Below are 14,374 nucleotides of genomic sequence, written 5' to 3' on the forward strand. Positions count from 1 at the left end.
CCACCCCCACTTTTTGCTGCTATCGTCAAACGACCACCTCCTACTCTTTGACTTCCAAGGAAATGACAACAAGCAACATGTTAATCTCACACTCATCAGAGTGGGGCTAACACACGCGGGATCGCGCTTCACCGCAAACAGGATGCATGTAAATAACAGCAGCATCACAGACTGCAGAAACTCACTGCAAAAGATCAGTTTGTAGAGATAACACCCCCCTAAATCTCTCTGAAATGCCACAGGAATGAAGATATTTGCCTCGAACGGGTATTTCTTTTAAAAAAGACACTGTATAAATGACTGTTGAGTAAGCATGAATATGCAGTACATATCTCTCTCTCTCTCTCTCTCTCTCTCTCTCTCTCTCTCTCTCTCTCTCTCTCTCTCTCTCTCTATATATATACATACACATACACACATATTGGCATAATGGAAAAAGCAGCATATACAATAAAATAAGTAAACTTTTATTGCTATATATTGCAAAAAACTGACAGAAATGTACAGAAATTATGACAATGACACATATAAAACCGTAATTTGATGTCAATATATATCCACGAATAAAGAAAAAGCTCATCAATAGACTTAAGGATACATCCGTTACTTAATGTGAAGGAATGCGATATCCAAGCAATAATGTTTCCACTACGGTCCTTCTTTTGCCACTGTAAGAGGAAGGTCTCCATCATCGTCACTGTCCACTTCTTCAGTGCTTAAGATACGCAGTGGATTCCTCTGAAGGCATGTATCAAGTAGCTCTCTACTGGTTGCTGCTTTCGTGGCATCTCTTTCCGTCTCAGCTGCACACCGAAGGTAATGGTCTCCCTCTCTCTTTCTCTCTCCCTCTCCCTCGGTGTTACTGCCGCTAATAGAGCTTCTTCCCCGAGGCACATCCTTCTCAATCCTCAGCCCCTCCTCCAGCCTCTCTCCCAGCTCTTCAATCATCCGTCTGGACTCAAGCGGCTCTCCACCGCCACACTGGAGCTCAGCACGGAGGGGGAAAGCTTCAATCATGGCTTTTTCATTCAGAATCTGAGGTTTAAGAGTACTGAATCCTGTTTGGTTATTTTCTGTCCTTTCTTCAGGCTGCTCTTCCTCACTCTCTTCCTCCTCCTCAGAGTCACTACCACTGCTGGAGTCCTCTTCACCTTCATCTTCTTCCTCCTTTATCGCAAGTTCAGCAGCTTGTTCAAGTACCTCCAGCTCCAGTTCTAGATCGTTTTTCTGCAGTTTGACATTACGTAGGGACTCGGCTAGTGCAAGCACATGCTTGGATCTGGTGAATAAAAAAGAAACTCATTTAATTGAGTAGTAACACTTTGTTTTACAGTGTCCTTCTTATATATATTACATGTAGTTCCTATAGTAATAACAGCAAATTATACATAATTACATGCAACTAACCCAAAACCAGACCCTACTCCTAACCCTAACTAACTAACTAAGAACATGTAAGGGCTTTTCTCAGGGTTGTTTCTAAATATATATACACACACACCTAAAGGATTATTAGGAACACCATACTAATACTGTGTTTGACCCCCTTTCGCCTTCAGAACCGCCTTAATTCTACGTGGCATTGATTCAACAATGTGCTGAAAGCATTCTTTAGAAATGTTGGCCCATATTGATAGGATAGCATCTTGCAGTTGGTGGAGATTTGTGGGAAGAACATTCAGGGCACGAAGCTCCCGTTCCACCACATCCCAAAGATGCTCTATTGGGTTGAGATCTGGTGACTGTGGAGGCAATTTTAGTACAGTGAACTCATTGTCATGTTAAAGAAACCAATTTGAAATGATTGGAGATTTGTGAAGGTGCATTATCCTGCTGGAAGTAGCCATCAGAGGATGGGTAAATGGTGGTCATTAAGGGATGGACATGGTCAGAAACAATGCTCAGGTAGGCCGTGGCATTTAAACGATGCCCAATTGGCGCTAAGGGGCCTAAAGTGTGCCAAGAAAACATCCCCCACACCATTACACCACCACCACCAGCCTGCAGTGGTAACAAGGCATGATGGATCTATGCTCTCATTCTGTTTACGCCAAATTCGGACTCAATCATTTTAAAGTCTCAACAGAAATTGAGACTCATTAGACCAGGCAACATTTTTCCAGTCTTCAACTGTCCAATTTTGGTGAGCTCGTGCAAATTGTAAACTCTTTTTCCCATATGTAGTGGAGATGAGTGTTACCCTGTGGGGTCTTCTGCTGTTGTAGCCCATCTGCCTCAAGGTTGTGCGTGTTGTGGCTTTACAAATGCTTTGCTGCATACCTCGGTTGTAACGAGTGGTTATTTCAGTTTAAGTTGCTCTTCTATCGGCTTGAATAAGTCGGCCCATTCTCCTCTGACCTCCAGCATCAACAAGGCATTTTCGCCCACAGGACTGCTGCATACTGGATGTTTTTCACTTTTCACTCCATTCTTTGTAAACTCTAGAAATGTTTGTGCGTGATAATCCCAGTAACTGAGCAGATTGTGAAATACTCAGACCGGCCCGTCTGGCACCAACAGCTATGCCACAATCAAAATTGCTTAAATCACCTTTCTTTCCCATTCTGACATTCAGTTTGGAGTTCAGGAGATTGTCTTGACCAGGACCACACCCCTAAATGCATTGAAGCAACTGCTATGTGATTGGTTGATTAGATAGTTGCATTAGGAACACCTGTTACATTTTTCATTAATGCAATTATCTAATCAATCAATCAATCATCTCCACTACAAATAGGAAAAAGAGTCTACAATTTGCACAGGCTCACAAAAATTAGACAGTTGAAGACTGGAAAATGTTTGCCTGTCTGGGTTTCAGTTGAGACATTCAGATGGTAGAGTCAGAATTTGGCGTAAACAGAATGAGAACACGGATCCTCATGCCTTGTTACCACTGTGCAGGCTGGTGGTGGTGGTGTAATGGCGTGGGGGATGTTTTCTTGGCACACTTTAGGCCCCTTATTGCCAATTGGGCATTGTTTAAATGCCACGGCCTACCTGAGCATTGTTTTTGACCATGTCCATCCCTTAATGACCACCATGTACCCATCCTCTGATGGCTACTTCCAGCAGGATAATGCACCATGTCACAAAGCTTCAATCATTTCAAATTGGTTTCTTGAACATGACCATGAGTTCACTGTACTAAAATGGCCCCCACAGTCACCAGATCTCAACCCAATAGAGCATCTTTGGGATGTGGTGGAACGGGAGCTTCGTGCCCTGGATGTGCATCCTACAAATACCCATCAACTGCAAGATGCTATCCTATCAATATGGGCCAACATTTCTAAAGAATGCTTTCAGCACCTTGTTGAATCAATGCCACGTAGAATTAAGGCGGTTCTGAAGGCCAAAGTGGGTCAAACACAGTATTAGTATGGTGTTCCTAATAATCATTTAGGTGAGTGTATATATACTGCTTTTGAAGAGCTTTTTGGTGTCATATGTTTAATTCTACAACTATTTAATATTTTGTAATTTTGTGAATATGTAATGCACACAATATTTAATGTCTGGACACAAAAATAAATACATCAATCAGACTTTCACTTATATCGCATGTGCCACAAAGTTCCCCTGGGGAGAAGCATTATGCAGAGCGAGCTGACAAACCTTCCTCTAGAATAAAAAATATATATTTCTACCACTCAATGCAAAGATCCCAGTACTACAAGGGGCCTTGAGGCATACATTATTCATGTAGCAAATGCGCCCGGGTGCTGCCAAAACTCAAGGGGCTACCATTCAGAGTTGCGAGCCGTTCAAATCCTTCATCACTGTGGTGATTAGCGAGCGGGCGGGGTGGGGTCTGAGGTCGTGGTCATTCACAAAAAAGCATGCGAGTCTAAACCGCCCTGTCTGCATTGACATGCGTCGCTGAACTCGGTGCTTCAATTAACATACCGCTGAGAACCAAGATGCCTCGTTATCACCGCACAGGCCTAATGATCCCCGGACCGCCAGCGGACAGGGATTCCTAGCAGGAGAGTGGCGCTACAGTCTCAGGAGGACACTGTGTACACAATGCTTAAATCAAGTATGCTTGGTGCCTTCAGAAAGTGTTTATCTAAGATAAAGAGGCAAACTGTGATATGTCAAGGAGAAGTCATGGTTAGACGGAAAGGCATAACTGGTTTGACACATATCAGTGGCTTTACAGGGTAAATTACATAATACACAGACTGGCCTAGTAGGTGTTATAAAGACTTTTTTGAGAAAGCTAAACATGAAATGTCGCAACAATCCCATACACCCTTTAAAATAAAGGTGCCAGGAAGAACCAAAAATTAATTTTCACAGAGATGTCATAGAAGAACCATTTTTGGTTTCCCAAAGAAACCATTTTGTGAAAGGTTCTTCAAAGAACCATTTTTTTCTAACAATTTCATAGTCTAAAGAACCTTTTTGCTAGCCTAGAAATCTAGACGCACCCTAGCGGCAGGAAATCTAATCTGCCCGCGAGTGTCATCTAGCAACTCTCAATACCCTTCTGAGCTGTAATCGCCCAACTCTTGCCGGGCCAATCACATCGTGTATAGAGTCGGTGGACGGGGCCATAATGACGACGGCCGAGTTGCGTTTGCGTGCTTCTAGTAAACACAGAAACTAGCCAATAGTGGTCTTTCGAATCAGCTTTGACCACGACTCTGGAAGACTTGGAGTTAAGCTTTTCTCTGAGAAAAGAACAAAGAATGGCACTAAAGTCATTCTTAAAAAAGGAAGATGTGTTCTGAGTTTTGCCGACCAGATATGGCGAATGTTTAATCTATCAACGAGCTCTGTTTCACCTTCGTTGCTCTGGTTGGTGGTAGCGCTATCCTATCGTGTGCAGAAGGAGTTTGAAAGACAACCGTTTATCCCGCCTCTCAGATTGAGCCCTGTCTATGGTGAGTTTCCAGACCAAACATCTTGATGTGGGTCAGGCTTGTCAGGCTACCTTTTTGCACTAAAAAGAACCTTTTGTGCAATAGAAAGGTTCTGTGGATATTAAAGGTTCTTCATGGAACCATACACCCTGTCGAAAGAACCATTTAAGAACCTTTATTTTTAAGAGTGTAGACATCATTGAAATAGATTTTTAGGCAATCCGAAAGCTTAGCTAAACAGAAAATATTCAGCTAAGCTTTTGTGGATCATTTCAGTCAATCTGTTCAAAAGGTTTGGGACATTAAGACTTTTTAATAAACTTTAATAAATTAATACTTTTATGCAGTAAGGAAATTAAGTTAGTAAAAAAATCAGTTAACAATTATATAATGTTACAAAAAATTCCATGTTCAAATTTGTTGTTTTAAAAAAAACTTCTATTCATCAAAGAATCCTGAAAAATCATGTATTCACAAAAATATTAAGCAGTGGTTTTCAACATTCAGCATATTACAATGATTTCTGAAAGATCATGGGACACTGACGATAAGAATAAATACAATTTTAAAATGCATTTCTGTTTTTTTCAAGTGAAAAATTAACTATACACCCTTGCTTTATTTAGTATATATGGTTACATGAATATGCAAATTAGATCTGTCTCCACTTGCTCGCACCAACTCAAAGATCAACTCGTTGATGACATGGGCACCAGAATATTGGTTGCTAAAAGGCACAATTATTATTAAAAAAACATTTATTTCCCCTTTTTCAATTGTTTTCGTAATTTTTATTGGAAATAAATGCCTTTCCAATCTTATATGTGATGGGAAAAGGGAGTAGAGCGAGTTCGGCAAAATGTGGGTCGATTTGCGTCAAACTTTCTGCCATGTGCCTTACCACTACACCGTTTTCACTGCAAATTATTTGGTGAATTTTGTAATTTTGTCTAGCCCAATCATACGTTTAGTAAATGACTATTTGCACAATGTAAATTACATTTACTCCAGTAAAAATTTCTGACGCCCATGGTTGATGATCACATGGTGTCGTGACAAGGTAGTTTGTGACGTCAGAAACACCAGCGACCATTTGAGTCTTTAAGGAAAAAATATTCAGCAATGGTGTGATTTATGAATTTGCACATGGTTTATCTTAAAGCATATTAAAAACAACACAGACACATAAACAGCATTAAATACCTGCTTTTAACCACAGGTGGATTTTTAAATAAAAAAACGGTTATTTTAAATTGCAATATTTCACAGCATTCTGCACACTCAGAAACAGCATATTTTCAAAGACCTTATGAGCAAAAAGGTCTAAAAATGGAATGGAATGACAGAACTCATGCATTTCACCCAAAATGCAATGTTAACGAAATGGCAAAAGTAATAAAAGTTGCTTAAAAAAACAGCACAAGAGGTCAATGTGATTATGCTTACTAATATAATCCATTTACAATTTGTACTATTTTCAGCATCAAAGTAGTGCTAGACCAAGGCACAATAAATGCTCAGCTGGAATACATTTTCTTCATCCAGTCCCAGTTTGTAGTTAATTGTTTTCCTAAAAAACAACACCTGCTTCTGAGAGGGAATATACATATCTGACTTCTACAGGTCACTACAGTGTCAAAAAAACAGACTTTTTCAGAGCACTTTTTCCTCGACCCCTGGTTAATTTCTAACCCTGGACCCAGACAATACTCTGAAAAGCACCAAGCACCATGTGCTCTCAGAAGAAGAAAGAAGGTTCATAAAACTATTAAGCACTTCTTGGAGTAATGTGGTTGCTAGAAGTCCAATAGCAGTGACGGTGGCGCTCCAAACAGTTGCCATATTCGTTGTCTCCCCGTGGGAAGTCATTATTGAGTTAGGATTGTAGAGGCTCGCTTGTTTTCTCTGTCTCTATCTTTCCCTCTCCTCCTTCACTTCTGCGGTGAGAGAAAGCACGCTTGCGGTGGAAACAAAGGCCCCTTTTGGGGCGAAGGATAATGCTGTACACAATTCAGTCATTACGATGGCACTGTTGTGGTTCGCCTTAATTAACCGAGAAGGGGCGGCTTTCAAGGTTGGGAGAAGAGGGAAATAAAAACAAGCCTGCCGCAACAAAGACACACTAGAGGCAGCTTGAGAAAATAGCGGAGACCTTTATGTCTGGAGAGATGGGGTGAACCTGTGGTGAATTACTCGTCTACTACAAACAAAGCTCTCAGGCTGCGTCTACATTAAGCTCTTAAGATATACAAATCAAGAACACAAGGACGATATGTACCTCTGCCTTTTCAATGAGATTAGTCTTTAAGAACATTTAAAATGGTATAAGGCCATTTGAAACAGTATTTTCACAGATTAATAAAATCATTGAAACAAAGTAAATGATTTATTATAAGGCTGAACTGTGAACACATTTCAGTCAAGTATTTAGCACACGTTCATTCATTTGGCGGGGTCTTTTATCCAAAGCGACTGCATGATGGTACATTACTGGTATACATATTTTGCCTGACTATCTCCAGACCAAGCTTAATTTAAGATTGAACATTGGTCTGCGGAGTCTGCTCTGTATGTTCTACTGCACAAGAGGCGTGATAAACCAGCATTATTCAAATGACTCTGTACGCAATTGGATAGTCCTTCAACCAATCAGACCACAAGAGGCATGATCAACGGGCAACGACCCATCGCTTCTCTATCCGTCATCGTGTTAAACCCGCCAATAGCGCGCCAGGTGGATAAGCCAGTCTGTGATTGGTTCCCGCAAAAGTGTAACAGAAGCGGTAGAAATGAATGTACAAGTCTTAGACTGAGCTGCAGCGCAAAATCAAATCGCCGGCATAATCAGGCTGGGTTTACCCAGTCTAATACATATAGCAAATTGGTGGCATTGTTTTGTTCAGCCTTTTCATTCATTCAGGATTCTGGGAACTGGAAGCAGTCACAGCTCAGACTGACAGTACAAGCTGAAGTGTTCAAATGCTGCTAAACCACACACTGAGAGTGAATATGATCCACTTATCTGTGTGAGCTCTAAGACCGGGATCACTTTCCTCACACCAGCGGGACACTTCAATCCTCTCTCTCTCTCTCTCTCTCTATTTCAGAAGTGCGCTCAAACAAGACTGTTAGACTATGTCCAACAGAGAAATTCGTTTTCTGTCATTGGACACAACATAAGACTCGTCTCTAAATAATTTGGTAAAATTGTAAGTTAAATCTGTGCTTTATTTACAGGGGATTTATATGTTGACATAAACAATGCTAAAAAATGATCTAAAAACAATATACCAAGTTCAGATCACATGACAAGCAGAACACAACTCAACTGTTAATTGTGGTAATATATTCACACTTTTCTACATAGTAATATATGTATGTCACGTATACTCCAAGGAAGACAACGATGATGATGAAAATGAAACAAGGTCTACTGAACAACTCCAAATAGAAAGCTAAATGCGAGACAATGTGCAAAGACGAACAATACCAGAAAAAATGAGAACTGAAAAGACTGCAACTTAAATACAGGTTAAATGTAAAATGACAAACACCTATGAAGATCAAATGAATCACCAGTGGTGGGAAACTGAACAAAGGAAGACAGAACACTGGTTAAAACAAACTAAAAGTCCATGAAATGAAATTTAGACCAAAATCACTGAATGCCTGTGACAATGTATATCTATACTACTAGGAAAAACAAATACACTCCAGGGTATGGGTGAAAAATAAATAAAAATAGGCCCAGCCCAAAATGGCTAAACACTAAGCTTTTATTTGTCTTAACCACAAATGATTAGTCAGGAAGATTTCAGAACTACTTGAAAAGCCATTCTTGTGCAGACTATGGGAAGTTTGTTTCAGAGTGGTTCAGCAGAATTACAATGAAACATGAGTCCAGAGCGCTTCTAAAATCTGCTGAAAAATATAGTAATAAATGCATCTCTACCACAGTGAAGCATTGAGAAAGAGGTGTCATTGTGTACAGAGCGTTTTTATCTGCTGGTATTAGTGAGCTTCTTCACTGTTAAAAGTCATTTATTGATTTGGAGTACAGAAGAATATTGCAGAATGGCTTGCTTCCCACAAATGAAAAGTTTTTATCTAAAGAGGAATGATCATTAGATGAATGTTATTCATCCACAAGACAATGCTCCTGTTCAAATAGCAAAGGCAACCAAGAAGTGGCTAGAGAATAAGCTCATTTAAGCTCAGGTTTTGGCTTTGGTCAGAGTCCATATTTAAACTATATAGTGAATATTTAGTCTCAGATTAAACTCAACATTTTTAAACTACTTATGAACTATTTAAAGCAAACTCATGAACTATTTGGAACAACACTGGCTCTTCTTCCTGTAAAAAGCTGTCTGCATATTTACCCAAAACGGCTTAAACATTTAAAGGTGCACTATGTAGTATTTTTGCTGTAAAATATCCAAAAACCACTAGGCCAGTGTTATATATTTTGTTCAGTTGAGTACCTACAGTGTCCCAAATGTTTCCAACTATTTGTAATTTGTGAGAAAATTGCTATTTTAACTCAGGACCGGGACGTTTCAGCATAGCGTCTGAGGAAGTCGCCTGTCAATTGCGTCATATCTGCGCTACCCTCGGTTTCGGGTTTTATTCGGCCGAAGCGCTTTACTCTTAGCAGTGTAAACATGTGAATGCACGGAGTAATGTCATGCCGAGTGTTTGTGTAACAATCGCTCCAGCGGCCGGGCTCAGCTCCACAACACTCGCTCCTGCTCTGCTTCACACTACAGTAACGTTAATAACCGCATCCATGAACATGATTTCTGTCCGAGTCCTATATTCCACCGGCTGTGAGGTGAAGACCACATCTCCCAAGATGCTGCGCTCACACTTGCCGTCATCAAACTATGCCTTTGTTTAGAATAGGCGCCCTCCAGTGGACGGAAAGTTGCATAGTGCACCTTTAAAGAAAACAAAGTAGGCTATTCAATGCTAAGTGACTATCTACTAGCCTAGAAATCTAGACACACCCTAGCGGCAGCAAATCAAATCTGCCCGCGAGTGTCGTCTAGCAACTCTCCATACCCTTCTGAGCTGTAATTACCTAACTCTTGCCGGGCCAATCACATCGTGTATAGAGTCGGTGGGCGGGGCCATAATGACGATGGCAGAGTTGTGTTTGCGTGCTTCTAGTTAACACAGAAACTGGCGAACGGCGGTCTTCGAATCAGCTTTGACCGCGACTCTGGAAGACTTGGAGTTAAGATTTTCTCTGAGAAAAGAACACAGAACGACACTGAAGTCATTCTTAAAAAGGGTTTATGAATGATTAATCTATCAACAAGCTCTGTTTCACCTTTGCTGCTCTGGTTAGTGTAGCGCTATCTTATCGCGTGCAGAGGGAGTTTGAAAGACAACCGTTTATCCCGCCCCTCGGATTGAGTACTGTCAATGGTGAGTTTCCAGAACAAACATCTTGATGTGGGTCAGGCTTGTCAGGCTAACTATCTACTGTATTTGTGCAATTCTTGCTAATTTTCTTAGCAGTAATTTGTGATTAAAGTCCAAATCGATGCAGTTTCAAAGGGTTTCAGAGGCTCTAGACGATCCCAGATGAAAATAAAGGACTAAACTACTGAAACCATCAATCATTTTCAAAATTTTGTTTTACATTTATACTTTTTAACCTAAATTGCTCATCTTTGTCTTCGCTGTGGTGCGCTCCGGATTACATAATCATGTCGAAAAGGTAACGCTAGACATAGACAGAAGTACTGGCCCCGTGTTTACAAAGTGCTTGTGTGAAGACTAATACAAACAACCTTTAGCAAAAAAAGGTAAAATAACAATGTTGGATGATTTTGAAGTTGGAGGAGGAGTTTTTTTTCTGTAAAGGGCATTTGCTTGGGGCAGTACTTCTGCCTAAGTCTAGCATGAGTTTTCTGCCGTGATTGCGCAATCCGTGTCATGTCGCAGCAATTTAGGTTAAAAAGTATATACGTTTATTTTTTCTTGAAAATTAATGAGTTTTGCTAGATAAGACCCTATTACCTGGGATCATGCAGAGCCTTTGAAGCCCTTTGGGAAAAGCATTGATTTGGACCTTCAACATTTTGGTTGCCATTGAGGTCCATTGTGTGACGAAAACTTTTCGAATTTCTTTTCGACAGAAGAAAGAAAGACAGGAACACCTTGGATGAGATGGGGGTAAGTAAATTATCATATACATTTTTCATTTTAAAGTGAACTAATCCTTTAATCATAAGTGACAAATACGCCTGCAGATATTTCAGTAACACTTAATTTTACAGCCCTGTTCTGCAAGTTATAGCATTTACAATAACTGGGTAATAACTAGGTACTAACCCTAATCCTAAACCTATCCCTAAACCTAACCTTAACCCATGTAGTTACCTTATATTACAAATATTTTCTTTGGTAAACTATACTACAAATACACTGTAGTACACATACTGTAAATAAATCAAGTTCACCAATATTTCTATATGCTAAATCCCAAAATGGTCAGTCCAGTCCAACAAAATATTAATTCCTTTTTACAACCAACATACAGTCAACAACAAACCTGATCAAAACGATCAGAGGTAAACAACTTAAATCAGATGGAAAGTTAGTGAAATGTCAGTGAACAAAACCAAGAAGGTCCCAATCAAACTCAAAGCCATCTAAACTGAAGCGACATCAATCCTTAATAACCTAAATGGTGCTATTAACCCGCACACACACCAAACCGAGAAATTGTAAGCCTGATTTCCTTCAATGCTAGAGGGGGATTTCACAATTCACTTGGCTACTGAAGCAAGAAGTGAAAAAACAGTTCTCACACCTCTTTACTCTGTTGTGATTTAACACTAACTGACAACAGTAACGTCCACTCTGGGGCAACTGACCACAAAGCTTTACGAAACCTCTGACCCATGTGGCCCCTGGAGGCCTCTTTACCCTCAAGCCAGGGGCTCGAGTCCCTGGAGAAAAACACTTGGCTGAGCGTCAATACTCTGACAATGTGCCGTTTCTCAATGTCAGAGAAAGCAACTTTCTTGTCCTGTCAAAAGATAAACCCTTAAGCTCACCTTAAACAGGTTGCCATGGTTGCCATTCTGAATCTGACTGACCCAATTAAGGAGTTTGAACACAAAGGGAAAATAGAAAGCAAGTCTCTGTCAGATAACAGCTCCATTGCACTTAGTGAAACACAGTAACTACCACCTTATCTGTTTTCTGAACTGGCCAAAGAGTCAACTCACTGGAGTGATTCTGAATGCTGGACGGGAGGGGGAAGAAAAGATAAGAAAATGCCAGCACTCTCCTCTCAGTAGTTTGGCTCTAACTCTCAGAGTACGGCATCAGCGGCACACACATTGAAATGTGTAGCAGAGCCTCATCTGCGCTGACCGTAATTGATCGCAGAGCTGCTATAAGGGGACTTTTGAAACAGAGGACAACTGAATATATTGTATGGAAGCTAATGTCTGTAGGCTAAATCTTCCATGAGTTTTCTTTTTGTACAAACTCGTTGTTTTGCAGCCTCTCTAGAGCACAGAGATCATTCTATCCAAGATGTTTGTTAACGCAAAACTGCCTTTGAATCCCAGAATACAAACAAAAGGAAATTATTTTAGTAGTTCATTCACAAACTTGCAATGTTCTCATTGTGCTAGAAATTCCCTCATAAATTAGTAAAAGAAAATCATTTATTTATCCTCATACAGTTCCGAAAAAACTTTCAAAAAATTGGTTTCAATACAATATTTTTTACAATGACCAAAGAATATCAAACTTCAAAGAAAAGGTCCATTCAACTTCCTATATTCCCTTAGGGTGCTTTCCCATCTGAGCGTTTGTTTTGGAACAAGGTGCATATTCTCCTTGGTTCGGTCCATTTAGGCAGATATGAACATGGCTCGGATACAACTGGAATGACGACTACATTCGTATTGCGTGTTACAAATAAAGACACAGTAAGTTAATGGAGCAAACTTGTCAGTCATCTTGAGGAAACTAATAAGAGGAAACTCATAAGAGGAAACTAATAAGAGGACAGTTGTACTCGCATGTGACTTGCGTGAACACATTTTGGTATGATTTTGAAAGGTTGCCTTGTGAAAGCAAACCGAACCAAAAAGAAAAATGCAACATCGTAACAAATGAAGTCCCAATTTCAGAACAAAACTAAAAAATGTTATCCTTTGTGAAGCTTGACGGTCTGTTAAATTAGAAAAAGCATGTGAAGTGTCAAACTAATTTGTGTTCCATGTAAAAACATAACAGCATGGAGGTTTGAAACACCCTGAGGATGAGTAACTCATTACAGAATATCACTTAAATAAACAAGTTGGGTCATGTGGGTTCAATTCTGCAATAGCAGATAGAAATGGGACAATTTGTCTGACACTATTCCAACCCTACAGTGAGAGATGTCGGCTAATTGTCAGGCATGTTGCCATCAGAATGTCAAACAATGATTAATGGAGCCGTGTCAGTCAAAAAGCCAGAGAGGAGTGTCCAACTCAATCCACTTTGTTTCGTTGTTGATTGGAGGGCCAGTACAGAGACTTAAATCACACTGAAGTCTTTAAGACGTCATAAATTTGAGCATGACATTCCTGCAGTCTCGAAGACTTCAAGAGTGAGAAAGCTGGTCAGACTGGAGAGAGACACTACAAATCATCCCCTCAGGGGCAGCGTTTATTAATCCCAGCATTCATCACGAGCAGCTGATCGTGTCTGAGTGCCGATAGGAGATTTGAGGAGGAACTGCTGAAACAGATGAGACTGGATAACATCTATAATCCAGAGATCTCACAAAGGCTACGTTCACACAGTCAGGGGCAAATTCACTAAAAACAGCTGCACCACATTTCAATGCAAAAATCTATCTATCTAACTATCTAACAAGATGCAAAATTACAATTAAAAATTGAATGCAACAAAGTAGTATGAGGTAGAATAAACTTATATGCTTGTAACTTTTAAATACAAAAGCCAAGTTTTTCTAGCCTGACAAGCCAGACCCACATCAAGATGTTTGTTCTGGAACCTCACCAGGGCTCAATCCGAGGGGTGGGATAAACAGTTGTCTTTCAAACCTCCTCTGCATGGCGTGTACGCAATTAGATAGCGCTATAACCAACCAGAGCAACGAAGGTGAAGCAGAGCTCGTTGATAGATTAAACATTCATCGTATCCGGTTGGCAAAACTCAGAACACATCTTGCCTTTTTAAGAATGACTTCAGTGCCGTTCTTTGTTCTTTTCTCAGAGAAAAGCTCAACTCCAAGTCTTCCAGAGTCGCAGTCAAAGCTGATTCTAAAGACCGCCGTTCGCCAGTTTCTGTGTTTACTAGAAGTACGCAAACGCAACTCAGCCGTCATTATGTTAAGCCCCGCCCACCAACTCTATACCCGATGTGATTGGCCCGACCAAAGTTTGTTTTTTACAGCTCGAAAGTGTATTGAAAGTTGCAAGACGACACTCACGGGAAGATTAGATTTGCTGGGTGAGTCT

General features: G+C 40.3%; 1 protein-coding gene across 3 annotated transcripts in view; it reads right to left on the reverse strand.

The window, feature by feature from the left end:
• Positions 1–446: 446 nt before the first annotated feature.
• shq1 (SHQ1, H/ACA ribonucleoprotein assembly factor) overlaps positions 447–14,374 on the reverse strand; it is a 48,567-nt gene continuing 34,639 nt past the window's right edge. For all 3 annotated transcript variants that reach the window (XM_067460219.1, XM_067460218.1, XM_067460220.1), the window contains one exon: positions 447–1,279. In XM_067460219.1, the coding sequence (XP_067316320.1) occupies positions 649–1,279 (631 nt within the window). In that variant the 3' untranslated portion in view covers positions 447–648. The remainder of the gene's footprint in view (positions 1,280–14,374) is intronic.

The sequence above is a fragment of the Pseudorasbora parva genome, chromosome 12, assembly GCF_024679245.1.
Source record: "Pseudorasbora parva isolate DD20220531a chromosome 12, ASM2467924v1, whole genome shotgun sequence".
NCBI classification, from domain to species: domain Eukaryota; kingdom Metazoa; phylum Chordata; class Actinopteri; order Cypriniformes; family Gobionidae; genus Pseudorasbora; species Pseudorasbora parva.